The sequence below is a fragment of the Papaver somniferum genome, chromosome 3 (assembly GCF_003573695.1).
Source record: "Papaver somniferum cultivar HN1 chromosome 3, ASM357369v1, whole genome shotgun sequence".
Classification (NCBI taxonomy): domain Eukaryota; kingdom Viridiplantae; phylum Streptophyta; class Magnoliopsida; order Ranunculales; family Papaveraceae; genus Papaver; species Papaver somniferum.
In genome coordinates this window covers 171,849,335-171,858,997 of record NC_039360.1, presented here as the reverse complement: position 1 = coordinate 171,858,997, position 9,663 = coordinate 171,849,335, and the positions used below count along the sequence as shown (strand labels likewise).

Below are 9,663 nucleotides of genomic sequence, written 5' to 3'. Positions count from 1 at the left end.
AGGTTTCTGAAAATATGGCCGTTGAGGTTTGTATCGTTGAGGTTTCGTATGGTGCACTACAATCGGTTGTTAACGATACACGTATTACCTCCGAATAAGACATTCGGTGGAAAACTTAAATTCTTATCTACCGATTAAGTTGGTATTTCTAAACACGACTATATTATTCGGAGGATAATTGTTTTGTAAAGTTCCGAATGTACGATGGCCCAAAAATCAGAATTTGGGAAAAACTTATACTTTTCAAATTTTGAAATTGAAATAATCGGAAGTATAATTAGTTACCCAAACTTCCGAATATGGGCTGTCTAACATTCTATATTGGCCCTTGGAACCACCTAGAGCCAAGGCGTGGTTTGTTTTGAACTTGCTATATTCGGAGGATAATTGTTTTGTAAAGTCCGAATGTACGATGGCCCAAAAATCAGAATTTGGGAAAAACTTATACTTTTCAAATTTTGAAATTGAAATAATCGGAAGTATAATTAGTTACCCAAACTTCCGAATATGGGCTGTCTAACATTCTATATTGGCCCTTGGAACCACCTAGAGCCAAGGCGTGGTTTGTTTTGAACTTGCTATATTCGGAGGATAATTGTTTTGTAAAGTCCCGAATGTACGATGGCCCAAAAATCAGAATTTGGGAAAAACTTATACTTTTCAAATTTTGAAATTGAAATAATCGGAAGTATAATTAGTTACCCAAACTTCCGAATATGGGCTGTCTAACATTCTATATTGGCCCTTGGAACCACCTAGAGCCAAGGCGTGGTTTGTTTTGAACTTGCTATATTCGGAGGATAATTGTTTTGTAAAGTCCCGAATGTACGATGGCCCAAAAATCAGAATTTGGGAAAAACTTATACTTTTCAAATTTTGAAATTGAAATAATCGGAAGTATATAACATTATATTGTCTTCCGAATAAATACTGGCCCCAAAATGGGATTTTTCCTATATCAGAAATTTTGAGATTTTTCAATATATATATATATATATATATTCGGTAGTGAGTGTACTTCCGAATACTGTGTGTCTACTTAAATATATTCGGGAGACAAAAAATTCATTAAACTACCGATTATTACCAGTTTGTATCCAGGAAGATATGACCAACAATATTCGGCCGATAACCATCAAATATTTCTCCCGAATACTGTCGATGTTCTTGAGAAATGAAGAACACGACTACATTCGGAAGTAAAGGAGCATGAATATCGCCCGAATCTGGATAAATAACCGAAAACCCTAGAATTATTTTTTCTCGATTCCGAATTAAAGCGAAATAAACCCCAAAAATGATAGATTCTTACCTAATTGGGGCCATTTGACTTTGGAGCGGAATTTTTTTTTTCTTCCACAATCGAAAGATAATAGGAAACTGGAAGAAGAAGAGTTGAAATGAGTAGAATTGTTTTTGATTTGGTTTTTATACAGTTTTACCATAAGGGCATTTATGTAACTTCAATATCATATAGGGTACCCCTTAACTAGAGTCTTTGGCTGGGTATAAATTGATGGTCCCTAAATCCTTTGGAATGGCCCCTAAAAACGCGAGGCTATCTGGTTGCGATTTAATAGAGAAATATAGTTGACTGCTTCTTACGAGGAAAAGGAAAAATCATTTTTCGTGCAGCCCTATGAATTTTAATTCACTGTTTGCTGCAAAACCTACTTCCCCGTAACAAAAGTGGTTCGTATCATGTCTTGCAATTTAATAATAAAGATGCCAGTTGTTGACATTTACTGTTGTAGGGTGACCAAGACCGGGGGATCCTTCAGGCTTTTTTCAATGACCACTTCCCCCAACAACTACTGCAATTACTAACTTGGTGGAGGATAAGGATATACACGTATATATAGTTTGTGTGTGCCTGTGTTGTCAGGGAAGGAATTAGTGAAAGAGAACAAGGAAAAAAAAAGTTGGTAACAAGGAAAAAATGGAGTCATCTTCGTCGTCATCGTCAACAAAACAACCAATATGGAACGAGGAGAAGAATAAGAAGACAGCAGATCTAGATTCACCACTGAATGCTATCGGTTTCGTGATTGATGAAGTGTCACCAGAGAAAGTCAGTGGCCGGTTACAGGTTACAGGAAAGTGTTGTCAGGTAATATTAGCATAAACTTTAGAATCAAATATATAAAATTCTGATTCATATACATATCATACTAAGTTTATGTTATCTGGATATAAAAACAGCCATTTAAGGTGTTACATGGAGGAGTATCAGCGATGATAGCCGAAGGGATAGCGAGTATGGGAGCTCATATGGCATCTGGTTACAGAAGAGTAGCTGGTATCCAATTGACTATCAATCATCTCAAACAAGCTGTTCTTGGTGACCTTGTATTTGCTCAAGCTTCTCCTATCAGTCTTGGAAGAACTATTCAGGTTCATCACCTTCCTTTCTACTCTGATTTTTTTCAGTCTCACTTCTCAATCAATCTGCAGAAGCAAGTACAAACTCCTAAATTTCTCCTCCGAAAGAAAGAAAGAAATTGGTTGGGAAGCTGGACTCCACAACCACCACTTACCGGAACTGTAGATAGAAAAGAAAGAAAGATAAGACGATATTCTCGTCACTGTCTCTGAGATGGGCCATTGGTTAAGCTTATCTTACTAGTCATTGTTGACTGACTCTACATCATAAAGGGCATTGGTTTTGAAAAGATAACTGAGAGAGAATGTTAGGTAAAGGGGTAGAGTAGGTATTCTTCAGCTAAAACATATTTCTGCCAACTATAACACTACTTGACCAGTTAATGGTAGAAAGTTAGTTGCTTAATGCATTTCAGGAGCAGTTGCTGATAAAAGGAACCAAAAGTCAAAATAATATTGACCACTAAAGTCGTAACACCCCCTTAGCTTCCCTCGGCTCATTGAATATATGTAGTTGTCATACACTTGTTTCTAACCTTCTTTTCTGCCTATCTTTCATTTGCTAGGTATGGGATGTGCAGTTCTGGAAGATGGATCCATCAAACTCGGAAAAGAGAGTTAAGATAGCCTCATCCAGAGTTACTCTTCTATGCAATATGCCGATTCCGGATAATGCCAAGGATGCAGCTGATGCTCTTAAAAAGTATGCAAAATTATAGTCAAAAGCTCCTAATCAGAGCCTTTGTTGTTGTTAATGAATAACAGGAAAACAGCAATTATAAATCATAATAATAGCAAAAAATTGGAGCCAGCAAATCTAGCGGGTATCTGTTGTACTATTTCTGTTTAGCGAAAACTCGTTGCACATAAATAAACATGGTATTCGTGTACCATATGATTTAAATAAATGCAATGTGAAATATATTTGACTGGGTTCAAATAGCTATATACACGTTCGAATGATGCATCTTGTCTGGGATCCCCCTTGACTTGCTCAGTAGTCAGGTGTGTTATCTTCTACAAACCTAAAGCTAGCTAATAAACATGAAAGCGACAAAATATCACTCATCAGGACACACATCAAGAAGCATTTGGCCACAACTGTTTCTTAGACACTCATCAACACTTCCAATATGCAAAACAGGTTAGTTAACAAATTTAGATTACCCTATGAGTTGGAGAATAATCTCTGCCGAATGTGGTAAAACAACTTCATTAACAATCTCAGCAACTTCTTCAACACTCGCATAGTAAGCCAGGACAGGAAAATAAAAAGAGCCCTATATATTTGATATTACTTGTTTCGATTTTAGAGCGTCATTTGGCCATCTTACAGTCCTAACATGAGCTGCAAGCGCAAAGCTATCCTAATATAGAAAATCTATCAACTTGTCTGAAAGGCAAGATTCAATTTGCAATCGTAGTTGCCCTAATTTACCAGTAGAACTACACCATACATATTTCACTATCCGGCTACCACCCACATTAGGTGCAGGTGTGTAGCCTTAGAGGAAAGTTACACAAACTCCGAATGTAATCAGTCTCTGAAAAGTCAGATGTTCCAGCAAGTAAACTCAGATGTTCCAGCAAGTAAAGTCAGATGTTCCAGCAAGTATCAGGACATGAATTTCACTACTCGAGTCGCTCCTAGATAGATCCTAAAGTAGCCATAATGGCGGCACAGTCTACATAACTATGTTTTTCGGCTACTTTTACAAATCTCATTTGCCTTCAAATATCAAGAACCAAAAAATAAAAATGAGAGAAGTTGCTAACAAGGCAGTGAGTAGTGGAAGACTATATGCATGATACATGTCAGCATTCTCCATATACATATGATTAGATAGTATTTACAAATTCTAATTTCAAAATCCATCTTACTTGGAATTGCCTATCATGAACTGACACCACAATTCTCCCTCCCTCCCTCGGCATTCCGTTGGTTCCTCCTCTTTCCTCCACCCTTCCCACCATTTTGATTACCAAATATCTTTTGCCTTCAAATAATCACAAAACAAGCACAACATTTCAATTTAACATCGCAACCCTACACAGCATAACCCGCAAAACCAATAAACAACTCCAGTACAGGCACACAAATGAGCACTCTACCTACCTGATACCCCCAAGTTGTTGAGTTAACTCAGTAATCTCCAAACCAGATAGTTTGAGCGAAGACAATGTCCCAGGTACTTCTTCAGAAACCACTTTGGATAGTTTTTCCATCGAAATACCCAATCTCCTCAAACTCTGCAAATGTTTTACTAAACTTGTTAGTACACAGTATAATGATGAGGGATAAACATGTAATTAACCAAATCAAATTGACATGATCATTAATTACTTACAGGGAGAGCTGGAATTGAAACAATAATTAACGAAAGCAATGATCCAAATACCTGCAAATATTGGCAAGTAACAATGAGTCTGCAAATGTTTGCAACTGAAAAAAAGTAAATAATTACTGGAATTAGAAAGTTTACCATAGAGAGAACAAAGAGAATGGAAAATAACCCTAATTTGGGTGTAGGTTGTAACCCTAGACCTCTTAATGTGATGGGGGCAGTAGAGGTTGATGATGATGAAGAAGAATGATTCGATATTGGGGCAACTGCACTAAGATTTGATTTGGATTTCCCTGCCAAATTTGCAGTTATTTTTGCTGCAAAGTAAGTATTGGTTTTGGGACGGAGAAGTAGTAATGGAGTAGGAGATTGGTGGTGGCGGAGATGGTTGAAAGCAAAGATTTGGTGGTGGTGAGAAATGGAGGAGTGTGACATTTTTGGATCAAAGAACTTCAGAAAACTGAAGAGGCACTAAATAGTGGGGATGATTGCTCGTAGGGGAGAACGAGGTTTTCTGAGGGGAAGAAATGTCTTTGGTCATATCCGGATCCGGTGAGTCTGCACGATTTATAAAGGGGATACCAGTCCTAATAAGTGCTCATACCATTTCATCGATCCAACGGTCAAGATCGGGGAATCTTTTTTTCCTATATGAAACGGTATCAGCACGTAGTAAAACTGGTATCCCCTTTGTAAATCATGCTAGTCTGGGCCTTTTTTTTTGGTAAATCCAAAATATAAGTAGCATAATAAAAGAGGTCAAAAAACAATGGAAGTTCGTTGAGGAAGTTGGTAATAATATTGTGTAGCCTTGGATTTTTTTAGGAGATTCGAATATTCATCTTCTTAATTCTAGTTCTTCTTCTTCAAGTGATGGTTGGGTTAATTCAGTACTTCAATCTCTTGGTTTAAAAGACATTGGTTTTATTGGGAAGGAACATACTTGGTCTAGCAACAACTTGGGGACATGCAAAAAAAGATCAAGAATTGATATGGCAATCGGGTAATGCAGATTGGAATACTAGTTTTCCAGATTCCAAGTTATTACATCTTGTGCAAACTGGCAGTGATTATTGCCCTGTAATGTTGGTTTCAGATTATAATCTACCTAAGTTGTGGAAGCCATTTAAGTTCAACCTCACCTAGTTACATGACAAATCTTGTGTTATAGAGATTGCCAAAGCTTGGGAGAAAGAAGTGCATGGGTCTCCTGGTTTCAAACTTCTCAAGAAACTGCAATTTACAAGAATTGCTTTATCTAAATGGAATAAAGCTCATTTTAGTGACATTAATCAAAAGGTTGATATGCTTCGACATCAACTGAATGAAATACAACAACTACCTCATTCTGCAGCTAACACCTCTAAGGCCTTTGAAGTTAATGAGGAACTCAAAAAATGGCACCGGATACAACATGACTTTCATAAGCAGAAATCAAGAGATAACTTCTTGAAAGATATGAATAATAACACCAAGTACTTTCATACCTTAATAAAGGGGAAAAGAGCAAGGAACAACATCAATTCATTAGAGATTCAGATGGCAATTGGCTTCATTCCAGAGAAGATTTATCTAATCTCTTAACAAAGCATTTTAAGGAGATAAGTACTACTACTTCACCTGTCATTCAAGAACAGTATTATAATCTGCTGTCAACTGTAATTACAAATGAAGATAATAGACTTTTGTTAATTTCTCCTACAAATGATGAGATTTTCAAAAATTTAAAAAGCATGGACAACTGGTTAGCTCCTGTTCCAGAAGGTTTTCAAGCAGGGTTTTTTTTAAAACTCAATGGAATACAGTTGGTTCAGAGGTTTGTGAAATGGTTAGGAAATTTTTCACTTCCGGGTTTCTTCTTCAATCTTTGAACAAGGCTTACATTTCTTTGATTTCCAAAACTAAAAAACCAACCACTCCATCTGAGTTTAGACCTATTGGTTTATGCAATACTTCTTATTAGATAAACTCCAAAATCATGGTTACAGGAATGAAGCCTCTAATATCCAAAATAGTTTCTCCTTATCAAGGTGCATATGTCTCTAGAAGGCTTATTAATGACAACATAATTATTGCTCATGAATTAATTCAGTCCATGAGGAAAAAAGAAGGAGAAAGTGGTTGGTTGGCTCTCAAAGTGGATATGAGTAAAGCATTTGACAGACTGGAATGGAGTTTCATCCTTAAAGTTCTTGAAGGTTTTGGTTTTTCTAAAGATTGGATTCATTTAATACACCAGTGTATCAGCACCACTTCACTATCTGTTTTTCTCAATGGTTCTCCTTGTGATAATTTCAAGCCAACTAGGGGGTATAAGGAAGGGAGATCATTTATCTCCTTACCTTTTTATTCTTGCTATGTAATGGTTCTCAAGATCTCTAAATGTTGCTCATCTTTCAAAAGAAATCAAAGGAATTAAGGCTGCTAGAAGAACTCCTCCTATTAATCATCTTTTATTTGCAGATGATTGCCTTATATTTACCCAAGCTAATTTAACCAGTGTGAATAATCTCAAGCAACTTCCGCATGATTTTAATTCACAATCTGGTCAAGTCATTAACTTTGACAAATCCTCCATTTTGTTTAACAACAATATGGATCATGATGTTTGTAATACTCTCAAAAACATCTTGGGGGTTAATTATATGGACAAGAATGAAAAGTATTTGGGACTCCACTTCTTATTGGAAGATCTAAAGTAAACTATTTTGAAGAATTTAACACTTCTTTTGAAAAAAGATTATCTAGTTGGAATATCATCAATCTTGGTCAGGCTGGAAGAACAACCATGGTTAAATCTCTACTATATTCAGTTCCATTGTATCAAATGAGCACCTTTAAAAACCCAAAGAAGTTGATTAAAAAGCTTGATTCTCAACGGATAAAGTTCTGGTGGGGACATAAAGGCAAAAGAGGTACTAAATTTATTTCCTGGCAAAAGCTTTGTATCCCTAAAGATTTAGGTGGATTGGCCTTTAAAGACCTTGAGATGATGAACCATGCTCTCCTGAAAAAATTGGCTTGGGGAATTAGTAATCAAGAAGATCAATTAGTTACTCAGGTGCTCAAAGCTAAATACTTCAAAAGTGAAGAATTTCTACATATTAACACTAAGAAACGCAATACTTCTTGGATATGGAGGGGGATTGAAGTGGGTCTTCATATACTTCAAAAAAACTATTGTATGGAAGTTAATAATGGGAAAAGAACTAGAATCTGGATTGATTACTGGATTATTGGCATGGACAGATGGACTCCAAACCAACACCTAGAGATCCTTGCCATTTATCCTATAATTTGGTGAATGAACTAATTTTACCTGATTCAGCTGCTTGGAATGTTCCATTACTCAATACTTTATTTCCTTCTGAAGTTGTTGACAAAATCAAGTTAATGATCATTTCTCCTATTGAAAAAGATGTTGTTAGGTGGAAACCTACTAAGGATGGGATCTTCACAGTAAATAGTGCTTATAACAATCTAGTTGAACACATAGTTAACAGGCAGGCAGCTCTGAGCACTGTGCCAAAAAATACTTGGAAGGATCTATGGAAGATGAAACTGCCCCACACGATAAAGTTGTTTATCTGGAAATGCTAAAGAGGAATAATGCCAACGAAACTCAGACTGGCTCAGTATAATAGAGACATAGAAATGGATTGTTGTATTTGTCACAATAAGGAGGATCTTTTTATCATCTTATCATCACCTTTTCTCATGCAATAGCAGTCTGGAGGCTAGTGAACATCAATAATGATCAAGTTAAAGATAATTGTTTTTCAGTTCAAGAATGGATTCTCTTTTGGTTCAACAATATTGGTAATATTGGAGTTGAAGATAAGATCAAATGGAGAAACACACTTATGGTAAGATGCTGAGTCATATGGAAGGAGCGTTGTGAATGTGTCTTCCAAGAAAAAATCCTAAACCCTACTTCTACTGCTTCTAGAATTCAACATCACCTGCACAACTTTAACTATCTACTCATCATGTTGCTGTAGATTTTAACTCTTTAACTGTGTTGCAGGAAAAGAATTATCAGTTTACATTATTTTTGGATGCATCTTTCAATCATATAATTAATTAAATGGCACTGCCATGGTGCTTTTCTCTGACATAAGAGATTGTGAAGGAATCAGGGGGCACCTATGCAACTGGAGTAATGGATGCAGAAGCAAGGGAAAGTCCGTTTATACTAGAAGCTCTGAAATGGATGCAAAGTATGCAGCTAGAAAACTTTCACATGGTATCTGATGCTGAAGTAATAGTTAATTCGATAGCCACTAATAATGTGCAAATTAGATGGGAGAATAATAAAACTCTACAAGAGATTAAATCTGTTCTTTCTGTTTTTAGTTTTTATAAGTTATCTCATGTTAAAAGAGATGGTAACCATGTTGCAGATATCTTGGAAAGTAAGGGTTGATAAACTCCATTTAGAGGAGTATAAATATTACTCTCCTTGGTTACAGTCTGTACTTTCAAGGCACAATGTGCTTGAACCTCATTGAGATTAATACAAGCTTTTCTTCATATCAAAAAAAAAAAAAGTCAGAAAAACTCCAAAAACTTACTACTTATTCTCTAGTATGGGCCGATCAAAAATAGGCCCATTATATTTGGAAATTCCCAGTTTAGAACCGTACTCTCTTTGTTGACATCCAAGATTCTACAAGAAGGAAAAAAATGTTGGAAAATGATGTACCAGAGGATGAAAAATCAAAGAACAAAAAAGAATGTTGTAATATCAACTTTAAGGCCTTGTGATTCTTTTCAGTAAATATTTCGACCATTCCCAAATAATTGGGTAGTACAGTTGGTCAATGAAATAATGCTTTCAGGATACAATGAAGCCCTTACAACGTTGTTGGATTCGAGAGTTGTACTCCTCTGGTCCGACCGAAAACACACAGTCATTATATTTCTATCATGCTTA

The 9,663-nt window shown here is 36.1% G+C and overlaps 3 protein-coding genes across 5 annotated transcripts; 2 read left to right on the top strand and 1 right to left on the bottom strand.

The window, feature by feature from the left end:
- The first annotated feature begins 1,843 nt into the window (after nt 1-1,843).
- Nucleotides 1,844-3,322, top strand: LOC113358030 (1,4-dihydroxy-2-naphthoyl-CoA thioesterase 1-like). Its single transcript, XM_026601535.1, has 3 exons — nt 1,844-2,110; nt 2,203-2,394; nt 2,949-3,322. Exons 1-3 carry the CDS (start codon nt 1,940-1,942, stop codon nt 3,099-3,101), a joined length of 516 nt encoding a protein of 171 aa, XP_026457320.1. The 5' UTR covers nt 1,844-1,939; the 3' UTR covers nt 3,102-3,322.
- Nucleotides 2,142-5,249, bottom strand: LOC113358029. 3 transcript variants are annotated; one of them, XM_026601533.1, is made up of 5 exons: nt 4,866-5,249; nt 4,731-4,781; nt 4,499-4,632; nt 4,264-4,379; nt 2,142-2,542 (listed from the first exon to the last, which is right to left on the bottom strand). In XM_026601533.1, exons 1-4 carry the CDS (start codon nt 5,160-5,162, stop codon nt 4,277-4,279), a joined length of 585 nt encoding a protein of 194 aa, XP_026457318.1. In that variant the 5' UTR covers nt 5,163-5,249; the 3' UTR covers nt 2,142-2,542; nt 4,264-4,276. The 3 variants fall into 3 exon arrangements, with proteins under 3 accessions (XP_026457318.1, XP_026457319.1, XP_026457317.1); XM_026601534.1 differs by having other exon boundaries at nt 2,200-2,448; XM_026601532.1 differs by lacking the exon at nt 2,142-2,542 and having other exon boundaries at nt 3,944-4,379.
- A 5-nt stretch (nt 5,250-5,254) lies between these two features.
- LOC113360344 lies at nt 5,255-8,327 on the top strand. The gene is made up of 6 exons (XM_026603860.1): nt 5,255-5,279; nt 5,899-6,202; nt 6,289-6,543; nt 7,102-7,425; nt 7,467-7,788; nt 7,977-8,327. Exons 1-6 carry the CDS (start codon nt 5,255-5,257, stop codon nt 8,325-8,327), a joined length of 1,581 nt encoding a protein of 526 aa, XP_026459645.1.
- Nucleotides 8,328-9,663: the final 1,336 nt, after the last annotated feature.

Bases quoted from the DNA above. Each gene is read 5' to 3' on its own strand.
- LOC113358030 (XM_026601535.1), top strand. From the start codon at position 1,940: ATGGAGTCATCTTCGTCGTCATCGTCAACAAAACAACCAATATGGAAC. The intron at 2,111-2,202 runs GTAATATTAGCA...ATATAAAAACAG, and splicing joins TTACAGGAAAGTGTTGTCAG to CCATTTAAGGTGTTACATGG. The intron at 2,395-2,948 runs GTTCATCACCTT...TTCATTTGCTAG, and splicing joins GTCTTGGAAGAACTATTCAG to GTATGGGATGTGCAGTTCTG.
- LOC113358029 (XM_026601533.1), bottom strand. From the start codon at position 5,162: ATGTCACACTCCTCCATTTCTCACCACCACCAAATCTTTGCTTTCAAC. The intron at 4,782-4,865 runs GTAAACTTTCTA...CAATATTTGCAG, and splicing joins TTCTCTTTGTTCTCTCTATG to GTATTTGGATCATTGCTTTC. The intron at 4,380-4,498 runs GTAGGTAGAGTG...GATTATTTGAAG, and splicing joins CAACAACTTGGGGGTATCAG to GCAAAAGATATTTGGTAATC.
- LOC113360344 (XM_026603860.1), top strand. From the start codon at position 5,255: ATGTCTTTGGTCATATCCGGATCCG. The intron at 6,203-6,288 runs GTACTTTCATAC...GCTTCATTCCAG, and splicing joins GATATGAATAATAACACCAA to AGAAGATTTATCTAATCTCT. The intron at 6,544-7,101 runs GTTTGTGAAATG...ATGGTTCTCAAG, and splicing joins GGAATACAGTTGGTTCAGAG to ATCTCTAAATGTTGCTCATC.